This window comes from Fundulus heteroclitus, chromosome 13 (genome assembly GCF_011125445.2).
Source record: "Fundulus heteroclitus isolate FHET01 chromosome 13, MU-UCD_Fhet_4.1, whole genome shotgun sequence".
NCBI classification, from domain to species: Eukaryota; Metazoa; Chordata; class Actinopteri; order Cyprinodontiformes; family Fundulidae; genus Fundulus; species Fundulus heteroclitus.
Window position 1 is genome coordinate 13,759,176 of NC_046373.1, and position 15,061 is coordinate 13,774,236.

Below are 15,061 nucleotides of genomic sequence, written 5' to 3' on the forward strand. Positions count from 1 at the left end.
AGTGTTCCCTTTATACTTTTTTTGAGCAGTATATATTCATTATCTTGGCAATTGTGGCCATTTGTGGATTAGAGAAAGAAAAAAAAAATCAAAGAATTCAAACTTTTGCATCTAATTTGTGTTTCATAAAATTTTGAAATTGCTTGCTGCATAATTATTCCACAGAATAATGTAAGAAAAAAATAAATAAATGATAAAACGCTGAAGATAATCTTGACACACCCAAATAAAGTACATGTAAACCAAGATTTGCATTAACTTTAAAAGGTCACTACACCAAATTCTAAAACCAAGAAGTCTTCAGTGATAAAAATCATAAAAAAATTAGAGGTAACAAAATATGTCAACTAAAGTTCAGACTGCTTCCTGAAATTTCATTGAGATGAAATACAACTTCACTTTATACAGTTTAATTACAGCAAGTACCAGAATAATTTTGCCACATAAGCACCTGTCTGATCTGCATGCTGATGCTTCCCGGCAAGGTTTCCCCTGACCAAAAGTTCAGAGACATTTATTCTTCCGTCAGAAAATACAGATACAGATGATACAGGATGCAAACATCATTCAGTATTTTTTTAATAATCAAAAGATCCATTTACATTCTGTCATCTTGGGAAAAAAATTAATAAAAATCTAAGAATTCAGCAACCCCTCAAAAAACTAGAATGTTCATGCACCCTGCTAGCAGGTTTAACAATAGTAGAAACCATCATACAAATATTAAACATCATCTGAACCAATACAAAAAGCACAGAGTCTTTTCATTTCTCTGATGTCAGACCTCTTGTACCTGGTAATGGTGAGCTTTTAGATAACAGGTGTCATGTTTGAAGGTCTATTAGGCCAGGCTTTCCTTTGTTACACATGTGAGTGAATCACAGTGCAGGGAGGAGGGGAGTCCCGATGTACCAAAGCGTGATAAAAGCCCCTGGTCGAGGGTACGGGTGCGTTCTAATCATAATGGTTTCTTTGACGTGTATTCTTTTTACAAGAGGTCGCAAGGTTGTGGGAGAAAACACAAGCTGAAAGCTGGAAAATCTGTGTCATATTTCACAAGGCATTTCAGCAGCAGAACACAATCAGAGCCAGACTTTAAGACCTTCATTCAGTTAAAGGACAGAAAAAGCTATCACAAGGCCGCTTGTGTATTTGGTATTGCCCTTTATGTATTGTGGGAGAAGTGCAATTGAAAAGTTTCTTAAAAGAAAAGAAGGAAGACAGCTTCTCTAAGAACAACTCTTGACTACATACTTTTTTGCAAACAAAACAGAGTAGAAGCACTTGGGCTTAAACAGCAGACAGAAGGTCACTCCTTGCAGTTTGGAGTCCAGCTGCACAACAAGATAAGTGGTGGAAAAAAGTACCGAACAACCTTCATATTTCTTAACATAAAATAATAAAAGAAAAAACTATTTGGGCATTCTCTGCCCCCCCCCCCCCCCTCTCTCTAAGCCTTTAATTTCTATTTAAATGAAAGAACCCGATTGTATTTGCAGCGGTCCCCCTGAACGTGCCTGTCTGCGTGCAGCAGGTGCACCGTGACGTTCTGTATTCTGCACACATGTTCAATCAGGGCGAGGGCTTTGCGGATTCTAATCTCACACTTTGTGATCTCGAGATATCCACAAGGAGAGCTTTGTGCACTGGAATGTGAGGAAAGGGTTTGTCTGGAGCCGCAGCAGATGATTTACATTTTTCTATTAGTGGTGGAAAAACAAAGGGACGTGACTGTGCAGACGATGCCTGGCGATGCTCAGTCCTGACTGAGGTGTAAAGAGGCTCATTGTCTTTGCTGTATAAAGATCTAGCAGGCAAGAACGAATCATGCTGTCAGCGACCTATGTGGTTTCGCAGAAGTGATGCACCGACGCGTCGGCCCAGTGACTGAAATTCCTCTAGCTAGGTCTCTCAGGTGATTTCCAGGTCATACCCTGAAAATGAATGTGAAAGCATGTACTTAAAATAAAAAATAAAAAACAATAATGCATACGGTGATGCATAAAAACAGATAATCTTGGAATTACTTTCTTTTCTGCAGGATTTTAAAGTAAACCAATACCTCTGTCAAAGAATGAGAAGCGCAGGATTTTTTTCTCTTTTGAGGTTAGTGTTAAAATGTCCAAAAAAAAAAAAATTGTTGAAAAAAGAAGAAAGTTCATAAAAGTGAGCCTGAGTGCGTTTTAGTCCAGCAGCAATTTTGTAATTTTGACCCAAGTATTAGCTTATTTTGAGAAATATTACATGATTTTTCAGCACTAGGCGCTTCATGTGACCTGGAGCGATGCTTTACGGCAGTCTGAGCTCCCCTATAACACGACAGCTAACCCCACAGCTCCGGTGGGACTGCGCTCGACTGTCGCTGTCGTCACATCGGTCTTGCACGAGGGCGCGGTTCTCAGCTTTCGGCTGTAGGAAGCGGCTTCACAGAGAGACTGTTTAAATTTACGGCGGTGCAGCGTTGCCAGTGGCCTTCAGGGACGCTAAGCCTGTAAGTTACAAGTATAGCGCCCCTAGTGGCTAAAAGTTAAATGTTGCTCCTTTAAAAAAAAAAAAAAAATGGTTGAAATCAAAATTGTTGGGCCAAAGCAAAAAAGAAATCCGTATCTGCCCAGAAAAGATTGATCGATGCATCTGCATTCCAGAGAATATTTACTGAAAGCTTCTTTGTATTGTTTAGAGTAAGACAACTAGTGGATGATACCAAACAACAAAAATGTTTCAGGCTAAAAAAAAGCAATGAATTTATCTTAAAATTAACCAACCACATGAAATTGCAACGTTTGATGTGCTTTTTCCACCCACAGTCAGTGTCACCTTATTGCATATAAAGTGTAGAAGATGACCGCTTTGGCTGATACAAAGCTGGAGACACCATCATTTGGTGCTGAATGAGAAACAGTTCTAAAACATTTGCAGAGGTTTAATTCACATAATTATATTTGCCTATATAAAAAAAGGAACGACCTAAAAGGGTTCGGTTTACTGTTCTCAGTTTGTTAATCCGTGTCCACGTCCAGGTTGATCTCGGTGCTCAGGTTCAGGTAGAAGAAGGCGTAAACACAGAGGACAAAGAGGAGAATAGCTGCGATAACCAGGAACGCATCCTACACAGAAAAGAGAAAGTGTATATTAATATTTATATCATTTCTACATTTTCAACATGCTATCCCCACCCTCCATCTAATTTCCCAAGACCTGAGTAACAGTTGGTTTCAAATTGCCTTATAAGAACAAAAATACCATGTTTGAATTGTTTTAAAATTATATTAAAAAAAACAAAGCCTGCTAAATGAAAACCAGCTAAAAGGCAAAATAGAGGGGAAATGAAATTGACATTTAATTAAAACAAAAGCAATGCTTAATTGATTTCTCCCTTGGTTCTCGGAGGTCTTTGCCCCCCGTAGAAGAGGAAAACTCGGAAAGGACCGTCCAGAAGAACACCTAAGAGCTGTCAGGACTCTATATTTGTTTAAAGGAGGGAGATCCACATGTGTAAATGTGTAGCACAACACCAATTAATTAAGCAAAACACCAAGTAATTAAGCTATTTATTTTACAAATAATTCCTTATGACTTCAGTCCTTTGCAAAAGAAAAATAAATTCATTAATATTAGGCATGGTTTGCTTATAGTCAGCAAGGTATTAGCAGTAAATTTAAGTTTATTTTAGTCTCCCAAAATTGCTACAAAAAACTCAAAATAAACTTTATAGACAACATTATTATACCACTAATTTTCAATATCATCAAATTATTTTGATAGAATATAAATATCCCTTAATGTGGGGTAATCCAGGTGTCCAAGCAGCACAGTGAAAGGCATGTGGAAGCATGCAGATACACACAAATGTTAATTTAAACAAAGAAAAATAATAGGTAAAAGGCAGTGAGGGCAAATTTATGACATAAGAAAAATAATACTGTAGTTATTAAAAATAGCAGACTGAGATTTAAGAAATGAGAAACTGTAGGAGGATTTAAAAAATGTAATAAATAAGTGTATCTCTTCACACAAATATCAGATTTTGCAACAAATTAAAAAAACTGCAAATAAAGAAATAGGAAATACAAATAAATGTTCATTTTCTGTTTTAAAAAAACTGTTTTAATACAAAAACCCTATCAGATCACGGTATTTTTTTTTTTTACTTAAATTCATCATTCCTCGAGAATCACATAAGGGGCCACACTTAATGCCTTAAAAAAGCATCTCGGGAGCTTCTGAAATGCTTGTTTGTGTAGATATATTGCAACGATTATTGACAAAATGCAGCTTTAATTCAAGTGGTTTTTCGGCTCATAAACAAGGCGGCCAAAAAAAAAAACATTGTAGAAATTTAGATTCAGATTGTGTCTTAAGCCAGCAAATGAGCTGTTCATATCTGAATAATTTATTCATGTTTAGACTTATTTTCCACATGATTTCAGGTAAACAAATCTGCTGTGTCACACATTAGCAGCTTGTATTCTTTTTAGTTTGTCAAGCTTTGTTTTGTGCTCTTTAAAACAAACCTTTTTGCTATTTATTTTATAAGTTTATGGCTTTTCTGTCAAATTGTGGTTTCCTTTTTCTTTGTGGTGTTTATGTATACTGACTCAATGGCAGGTCGTTTTCTATATGTGGACTAAAGGGGGTTATTTATACTAGTCTTACATGATAGTCATCTAACCGGTTTATCCATGCAGGGAGGCTGGTGCCAATTTTCAGTGATTGTTTTGCTTGAGAGGCAGGGTACACCCTGGACAACGGATCACCAACACAGTGCCCACAAGCACCAGGTAGCCTCCAACGACCACATCTGGGCCCCATGAGCCTGTTCTAAAAATTGCACAACCCACAAGAGAGATGCATCTAAAACTATTTAATTTCATTGCTCTTACTTTTTTAATAACCCTTGCGTTCACATAGATCTAAAAATGACAATATCGAATAAAAAACATTAACTATATGTTCATTTTACAAAAAGTTAAGATGAACGCTAAAGGTCAATACCAGACAGACCACAATGCACACACACCTAAAGGCAATTTAGAGAGGGCAATTACCCTAACAGTTGTGTTTTTGAAGTGTGGGAGGAAGCCAGAGTACCCAGAGAGAACCCATACATGCACAGGAAGAACATGCACACTCCAGGTTGAACCGGGAGTTCGAACCCTGGACCTTCTTTGCTGCAGGTCAACCGTGCTACCAGTGCTGCACAGTGGTGCAGCTGAATTGAATCAGTTTGACCTAATTCAACCTAATTTGACTAAAATACACTAAATAGATTAAAATGACAAATGACTCACTCAAAAATAAAACTGTCACGGAAAACTGCAGGCTTATGTAAATAAAGACAGCTCTGTGGGTGTTTGACCGAAAAGATTAAAAACGTAACAAAAAACACTAAATAAATGTTGAAATTAGTAAACAGTTTTTTCTTTTGACAAAGTATTTGATTAATAATAGAAAAAAACACTATAATCTTGCAGTTTATTGTACAGTTTACAACCAGTTCTAAAGCAATACTTTAATTATAATCACTTCTTTCTTCTTTTCCCAGCAGAGGAAAGACAGAAGCTGTTGTGCTGACAGAAGACCAACATGTCAAAGCAGATGTTTTTTCTTCTGCATACCTGTTTGTATGGAAATGGTTTTGCATTCTTTAAAATTAAACAAGCCTCCACGGTTGGAGTTCTGTTTCTGATGGCTCCATCTGCACATTAATGTCAGAAAACACCCAGGCCATCCGCGGCAGGAAATAGTCACATGTTGAAATGAATGTTAGTAGATGACAGTGATTAATAATTAAAAAACCCTATCTGTTTAAATGCCAGAATAAAAAAAAAAAAAATAATAACATTTTCAGTTCTACCATCACAAACGCAATGGTGTGACTTTAGCTAAATACTATTCAAACCGAACTGTAACTCTGTACTTTGGTCAAATGAGACTAATATGTAGCTCATCAGTTGGCAAGTCTAACCAAATCAACTCAGGATCCTGGACTCTAGAGAGACTGTGCAAAGAGGAAAGTTAAATTTTATTTTACGCTGGATGCTTTAACTGACTTAAAGGTTGTAGAAGGAAAGTACTCTTCAACCAGCAAAATGGAATAAGTCTGAAACTGCAAATTATTCAAAGAACAATTAGATTTCATTGTTGTGTTTGCTTCACGTTAGCAGTAATCTGCTAGCATTGACAGGGATTTTACAGGTCTGAGCTGATAAAGCTGCTTTATTGTTTTCACAGATGGTAAAACATGTTTTTTCTCAGAGTTAACAAGCAGGTTTGACCCTACCTCCACAACTCACTGCTGTTCTCTTTAAAGTCACCAACTTTGGTCAGGAAAAAAACATCTTCTATAGTTCCTTAAATTACTTGTTTTAGCGAAACAGCTTTTACCCAGCTTATTTTAGACCTCGCATGCTTTTCATTCAGGCTGCACTTCCTGGAAAGCTCATAAAAATCTCAATAGAGTCCAGCTGTTAGCTTTTAAAAGACACAGTTGTGTTTTCACCCTCCTCTTGCAGCTCTCCAACGATCCACCCACAATTCAACATAGAACAGCTTCTTCAGATAAATTCTGGTTCTTCCTTTTTGGGGTTTAATAGCAGTTGAAGTTATCAAACAATTAATGTTCCACTACAGCAAGGGTAAGAGCTGCAATGCAGTTTCTTTTTTACAGTGATGTAAACTGTAATGTCCGATTGATCTTAGAATTAAAACTTCCCCACAAAGTTTGAAGAATTATAGATGCACTTATCAGGCTACTCCTGGATGACCTGCTGATTCAGAATTTTTGTCCCCAAAGATTATAAACTAAAGCAAAAGTGCCACAAGTTATTTTGATAGTAGTAATTCTGAATCCAAAAAACTAAGAAATATCGTCCCTATTTATTCAACAAACCACAAATCCCTCACAGTTATCCGTTTTAAACAAATTCAATAGAGTTTTTTTAACTAATGTGTTTGTAGAATGATTAGGGAAAAGGAAAACAATTTTCAGTATTTCAGCAGACAAAGGAAAAAGTGGTGCATCCCTTGAAAGAAGGCACATAAAGCATTTGGACTTGCCTCTAAAATTCAGTTTTTCAAAATAAACTATATAAGTTTCAGAACAATAACAGCATAAATAAAAATAAAAAAACACCTTTAAAAATCACCTTTCAGAAGTCAGAAATTCAGGGTCCAGAGCACTGAACTCTATCTGCGATCTTTACAGATGACAGCAAAAATAAAGAAATATATATAAACAAAAATGACCTAGTTTTCACCAAAGATTTTGTATTGGTTAATTGTCAAAGAAATTGAGGCTTTGCAACAAAGTTCTATTCAAGTTGAAAATGGGAATTTGGAGCGCTTGTTCATTATGTGCCGCTCAGACGATTACAATCTTCATCAGCTGGAGTTTCATTAGGGACACTCAGAGTATTGAACAATGCCAATTCTTTATCAAGAGAACTCATTAGCTGCAAACTTTCTAATCAGCACTAGAGAGCTTGGAGGGCTTTGAAACGGTGCAGAGTGCAGCCTGATTAAAGGTTATTCAAAAAGAAATGTGACCCTGGAAAAGTGACATTTTCAGTCATTACATGATAAACACACCTCTGTATTTATTTGAAATTTAGATTTTTTTTTACCTTTATCATTCTTTTATGCACTTGGTCTGTTAGAAGTAGGCACTGGCTGGTTATTGGTATGAAGTATGACAAGGTTTTAAAATATTACTGTTTCAAAACAGTTAACATCTATCATGCAGTTATATGATGTGAAGTAATTTCAATTAGATGCGAGCGAAAGCACCGCAGTGACCGGAGTCAATGAGGGCTGAATGAAACATAGACAACTCTTCCCCCCCCCCCCCCCCCGACCCGTTGCTTTGTATTGCTGGTCAGCTGGCTGAAAGGTATTATTCTATTCTATATGTTTTCTAAGAGCTATACATCAAAATCAACCCAGCAATAAATAAGAGTTAATTCTTATTGCAGTGGCAGGAATAATGGAAGAAGCAGATCATGTTATACATTTGTTTATCTGTTATATTTTGTGTTAAATGTTGTATTATTATTATTGCATTGTGGTATTTGTTTGTCTCGTGTGACTGAAATACTGGTAGCTCACAAGTTCCAGTCAAAAGCAGACAGACCACAACACCCGCGGAAAAAAAACAACAAAAAAAAAACAACAACCCACATTTAGCAAGCAGACAAAAAGCACAACAAAAATTCAACCCGACGGCAAAATTGCAGCGAAACGACAAATGAAAAACAAGCGAACGAAAGAGAAAACAACAAAGAGATAAGACTGAGCCTAAATAAGGGGTAGCAGGGGGCTAATAATAATAACTCCTCTCTGACTAAGACGTCGGGGGTTGGGGTGACAATTAAAAAGCGTCAGCCTCCACACCCAGCTATCTTGTGTACACGTTGCGGCGCTTCGTCATCAGCCGCATTGGTCTTCATTAGCCTTGGCCCGCATTTATCTCCAACCCAGCAGCCTCCAAACAGCTTAAAGTCCTCTCTTAATTGGAAAACTTTTAAATTTCATGCACTTTAGCTTCATATATTACCCGCCGGGCTCCCGCCGCTTGATTTACTTTTCCATTTTGCCCGGGCCTCGGAGAAAAAGGGAAGTGTGATCAAATCGCGGAGCCTTGATTGTTTTTCCCGCGCTCTCTCTTCTTTTGTGGCAGCTTTGAAAATTGTAATAAAGAAAGCGGTTTTCTTCTGGAAAACGTCAGAGGGGAAATATTTTTGCTCCACATATACACAGGCATTTTACCAAATCTGGTGAAACAAAAGAAGACAACCCCCCCCCCCCCCCCCCCTCTGTATGAGAACAGCTGGTTACAGTAACTCGACTACAAAAACAAGCTGGAGGGGTTTCACTGCAAACCCTCGAGTCGTACGAAGCACCTGCACTTGATTGAGATCATTGTTTTGGAGGAGGGCGGCCCACTGAGTCGAGGCCCGCAAACACATGCGTGTGCAGCCGCGCACAAGTACACACCCCCTCAGACACGAGCCTCTCTGCCCACATTTTTTTTGACGGAGACCTCTGGATGGGGGCCTGAGCACATCATCATCTTCATCGCACGGCTCCCTCGGCTCCGGCGGCAGCTGCAACAAACTCGGTGCGCTGGGAGCCCGAGTGCCTGTCGCCCTGGCGACGAGCCACCGCTCAGCAGACGTCCTCTTATCTGGTCTGATTTTCATCCTCCTCCCCGGGTTTGTTTATGCCAGCCTGTGTAGGAATGTGTACATCGATCTGTTTGGACGCACCGACGCGTGTGTGGCTGTGTGCGGGCTGACACAAAAGCTACTGGGGCCACTGACCTGCCGTTCCAAAGAGTAAATAAACTGCACACGTTCCAGCAATCGATACGTTTTGGAGTTTCTTTCTGTTTGGGTAAAGTATTGTTTTGTCCTTTCTTGAGCTTTTAACCTCTCTGTCATGAAACATGATGGATTTGGAAAGGCTGACATACTTTGGAAATCTCATAGTTAAGCTAAGTATTAAAACTCTTTGGGAAATACATTTTAAAAATGCCATTTAGTTACTAATGCTAACTAACCTGAAAGTTAATGCAGCTTTATCTTTATCCCAATAATAATGTATGCATTACTTATATTGCTAAGAACTGCTTTGAGGCGGCTAAATGCCAGCTTATTATTTAAATACAACCTAATTAACAATTTTTGATGCCACAACAACAACAACAAGGAAAAAAAAAAAAAAAAAAAAAAAAAAAAAAAAAAAAAAAAAAAAAAAAAAAAAAAAAAAAACTTGTCAAGGTGGAAATTATAAATTTTCTTTTTTCGCACTAGCTCAATATATATATATATTTTTTTGAAGTCCATTTGCTATGAATCCACAGCAGGAAAACAGGGACACTTTTTAATTAGTTGTTTATTTTTGTCAAAGCATATCTTTATAGCAACATTCACCAATACTAACGCATAGAGCAGCGGTGTCCAAACATTTCACCACGTGGGCAAAAACTGTCATTTCAAAAGCACTCAAAGGCCAGAAATATATTTAAAATACTATAATTAAATAAATAAATATTTTAGCCTTTTGTTTTTAGCTGCTCCCATCCCCAGTGAATGCAGTATTTAATAAAACAAAGCCAGATTTTGTGTAGTAAGGGATCTGAAGATCACTGTAGATCCAAACCTTAAAGGATTTCGTACATTTAAAAAAAACAGATATCCAATTTGCAAATACCAATGGACTTGACTGGGAAAAGAAAGGTCGGTTCTAAACAATAATAACAGGATTTGGGTCTTGCTCTATTACGCTAATTTTAATTAAGGAAATAAAAGCAGATTTTAGTGCACAAAAGTCTGAATTTGAGTCAAAGTCATTGGATCATTGAGGTCCTGTTGACAATGAAATTAAATAAATTATAAAAAAAGTGTGGTTATTAAAAAACAAATATTTGTTTCTAACATTTTCAGTTGTAAGAAAATTATAATTTATCTTTAATAAAGGTGCCTCCATTAAAACCAAAAAGGCTCCATGTCCTTTAACCACCTGTGCTGGTGGGTCAAATCATTCTGGAATATGAGTTGGGGGCCGCACAAAATAAGTCCACGGGCTGCAAATGGCTCCTGGGCCGCACTTTGGACATGCCTGGCATAGACGATGATTGCAGATAATACCAAATAATTTGATCTTCGTATTTAACATATAGTAAACTGTGTTCTACAGTGTGGCGTTGCCTCTGTTATTAACATACAGAACATATCTATTGAATGTTCACAACAGGAAGGATAGAAAAAGCATTTTGAATGCTACTAGATATTTCATATTTGGTAGATTTAGAAACCTCTTGAGCTTTTTTTTTTTTTTTTTACAAAAGCTTTGCTTCAAAATGTAAATTCACCTCTTGGTCAAAGCCACAAGCTCTTTTTGTAACTTTTAACTGGATGTTTATCATTGGAAACGGACATAAATGTTAAATGGGATCAACAGAGTTCATTCTCAGGAGAAAACAGAAAATTAGCAAAGGTCAAGGTATAAGGGTTTTTGCCTGCAAACTTGCTGAGAAGATTTTGAAAAAGAAAAATTAATGTGGCATGACCTCGAATAAAATATGACCACACCCTTTCCTGTTCGATATGCTTTCTGCAATACATTTTGTTTCTAAGATGTAACATTTTCCAAAACCAGCAGCTGTTAATCTACATCGTAACCCACAATAGCCCCTTTTCCATTCCCGACCTCGGCTTTGGCTTCGCTCATCGGCTCGTCCTACTCATGTTTATCTTCAGGGTTCCGACCTCCTGCCTCTCCTCCAACCTCTGCATCACCTCCGCCTAGAAATCACGAAGCAGCAACCGCGGCGCCGTCTTGGCTATCTGCCAGCTGGCGTCTGCCTCAACTTCCGGACCAGAACTTAAGACCAAGTTAGTGACCTACACGTTTGTGTTCCAGCACCCCAAGCTAAACGAGGTCACTAACCTGTTGTCTCCTCCTGCAGAAGTTCCCGCTGTAGACGCCGACGCCACCCGATCTGTTTCTGAGTTCAATAAACTGTCTAAACGACTCTGTCTGCCTTGAATTCTGGATCCACCTGTTCCGAGCCTAACAGGGGCTTTGAATTGAAAAGGGGGCTAATGCCTTTATGTCAACAGCACTGATATAAAAACTTCTAGTCGACCAGTTACCCGTTGAACATCAAATGCTAACTCTATTGCCCACTCCTTATTTTCTGTCTTCACTAGTTGTAGGAAACGTTCAAAAAGCAAATAAAGAAATACAGCTCAGTTTCCACACAAAAAGATTTTACAAATGACAGATGGATTGTACCCAGAGTCATCATCTGTACTCTCCATCCTCTGCCAATTCTATGAGCAACAACCCCCCCCCCCCAATAAAAACTTTCTAGACTCGGCAGCTAAATAAGACTGCAGAAAAAGCTGTGCAGAAGCGAACAGAAGGTTGTTTGTGCCAATTAGACGAGGCAGGAGGCTCGTTTCCTGTGCTGCAAGAGAAGCTGGAGCTACTCTGAAGGGTCTGCTTCTTCTCCAGGCAATCTGAAGAAGAGACCACAGTCTGAACCTCCTGCCAGTTTTGTCCTTATTGTCAGAACCGACTCACATTACAACAACATGTTACTTTTGGAAAACCGCCCAGAATAAATGCATAGTCTCTTCCTTAATACTGCAGGTAGGGTTTTTTTTTTTTTTTTTAGCAAAATGCATAATTTGTGCCTCATACACGTTCCTAGTTCATCTGCAGCGTCTCCATCCTTCTCTCTGCCAACTTATCCAGACTGTCCTGTTACTAGGACAGCCCTGAGACAGCCTGCCTGGCAGCTGCCACATTCTCCATGCCTGCATGTCTGCTGGCCCTTCTGAGATGCCATCTGCATCTGCACTCGGCGTCTCATATAGAGAGGAAGAGAAGAGCTTATGCAGGTGCACCTCAACGAATAAAGCATCGAAAAGTTAATTTATTTGGGTACGTTTATTGCAAAAGTGAAACAAAGATTATTTACACAAACAATGGTATATTTCAACTGTGCAATTTTGATTATTAAAGATTATAGGTAACAAAACCCGATCAGGTTCTGCGTAAAATAGAAAACATAATCTTTAATACAAACTGCCAATTTGTGATTTTTGTAGCAGAGAGTCACTGAAAAAGATCACTGCTAAAGTATCTGTCTCTTTGAAGCGCTGTTTCCAAGCATATTAATGAAAAGTTGAGTGGAAGGAAAAAGTGTGGTAGAAAAAGATACACAAGCAAAAGAGATAGACACATTGCTGAAAGGACATTGAAAGCAAATCCCAATAAAAAGTTTGGGGGAGATTCTCAAGATGTGCTCTGCGGCTAGAGTCATTGCCTTAATGACCACCACACACAAATGTACCCATGACAAATGGATGATATATTCAGTCAGTTAACTAATTAATCATTTATCAATCAATGTTTAAAAAAAATCCTCTGAAGTCACATGTAAAGGTGATCTATTCATTTATCGACAAACCACAGATAGAGTATCTAGATATGTTTCGTTTTTTATACCAGAAGGGAAATTACAGTTGGCACTGCTGCCAATCACATATAAAATCACGTAAAAACACTACTGCAACATACACCTGCACCCAAACCTGACTAACAAAAAAAGCCTAAGGAACTTCAATGCTGTCAGCCAGAGGTTTAGGGGCAAGTGAGAGCTTTCTGAATCCATCACTAAATTATGTGAAACTGACAAAAAAAAAAAAAAAAAGAAACTTTTTCAACTCAACATCAAGCTAAAAAGCACTTGATGGGAAAGCAAGCATGACCAAATATCCATTACATTCAGGCGGAATTCCAATCAAACTCTCGGCCAAGAGGTCCAAGTCAGTTTAATATCCTCGTCCCAGAGGTATTTTTAATCCGACCTCTGAAAATTCCCCTCGTCTTGGGCACGAAAAGCATAAATTATTCATGACCAATATCAATATTTCAAGATATGGACTAATCTAATTGGATTAAAGACGTGTTTAATGAGGCCCTGCATGTCTAAGAGATGCATATTTTAAAACCTGACCATTTCACCCTGCGTTTAACGCTGGGTGTTAGTTGCTGATTCTTTGAGGCTCTCTGCAACCCGCTGAGGCTTAATGAGGAAAAGAAGGTACTGGGTTGTTAAAAGTGTAAACAGAACAACATTTTAGTTGGATGAAGAAAAACTATGAGAAATTCTAACGCAGAAAACAAACCATTAAAAATTATTTATTGAAATGACGTATCCGGTGAAATCAGTTCCATTTCATGGTTTCTGCATTTTTAAATAGGATTAAAACCATATCAAAGTATCTCGGACTATATTAGCAAAAGCAAATTTATTGAGAAAAACAAACAAAAGTACTATTAGCATAATTAATGTGGCATGAGCCATCTTTGCCAACTTGTAATTACTATAGTGTGACAAATGGACCTGCAAAAAAAGTATCCTTAAAAAAAAATTGCTAATTACAATTCATGACTTTATATGGCATTTTCCTTTAATTTCTTAATAATTTTCACTTCTCTTCCACTGTCACTAATTACTTGTTAACATTTCTCGGCTATAGTGGCTTTAACAACATGTTCCGGTGATGAGATGAGATAAAATTATATTGGGTTAACATCATTTTGTTAAATTTTTTGTCATTCAGAGGTGGACTTGCTTTGGTACTTTGGATAATTTTCTTGCCGCATCACCTGAGAGCAGGCCTTTTTTTCTTCGGGATTTGGTGCTAAAAAGCAGAATTCATGGTTCCAACAATTACGGCAAGACATCCTGAAACCAACCAAACAGACGCAGACCATCCCACTACCACCACCATGTTTGACTGTCAGTGTGTAGTACTTTTGCTGAAATACTGTCAGTTTTATGCCAGAAGTCACAATACAATGATCCATATTGATACATCGATTGAATGATTAATGATTCAATTACATTGATGCAAATTTAAAATATCAACCCACATCGTCAAATTTCGCCTTTATTTGGACATTCAAAAGGCACGAGACTATAGTGAACGGGTGAGACATTTTTTTTCCTTATACAATTCGAAGAATTCTGTTTTTGATTTAAATGCCTGATGTATGTGAGAGCTTAGAAATAAAATGGTCAAATCATGTTTTTGTTTTTTGTGAGTTGATAGTGTAAATAATTGTGTTGGGTGAGCAGATGATATCATATATTGATCGCAGACTAGTAAATTGAATTTAATTAAAATCGTATTTTGACAAACTTTGTGATATCAGCAAACATCGTATCGTCATCCAAAAAAGTCAAAGAATATTTCCAAAATGCCTCAAAGAATTAGCAATGCCTGTAGTGCTTTAGATGTTGTTCTGGGTTATTTCTACAAGAAAGCATTCAAAACTTGTTTGAGTGGAGGGACGGACATATTAAACCAGGGGTTGTTGTACACAACAAATTGTGTACAACAATTTGTTGTACACATACAAATTGTATGTACACATACATACAATTTGTATGTGTACAACCACAAGAAAAAACGTTTTGTGTTTCAGTTTGTGAGATAAAACCGTTGGACCAGGCTCAGGCTCAATTCAAATACCCTTA

General features: G+C 37.7%; 1 protein-coding gene across 1 annotated transcript in view; it reads right to left on the reverse strand.

The window, feature by feature from the left end:
- Nucleotides 1-562: 562 nt before the first annotated feature.
- Nucleotides 563-15,061, reverse strand: part of triqk (triple QxxK/R motif containing) — a 36,151-nt gene continuing 21,652 nt past the window's right edge. The window contains exon 4 of the mRNA XM_012868647.3: nucleotides 563-3,107. Within this exon, the coding sequence (XP_012724101.2) occupies nucleotides 3,000-3,107 (108 nt within the window). The 3' untranslated portion in view covers nucleotides 563-2,999. The remainder of the gene's footprint in view (nucleotides 3,108-15,061) is intronic.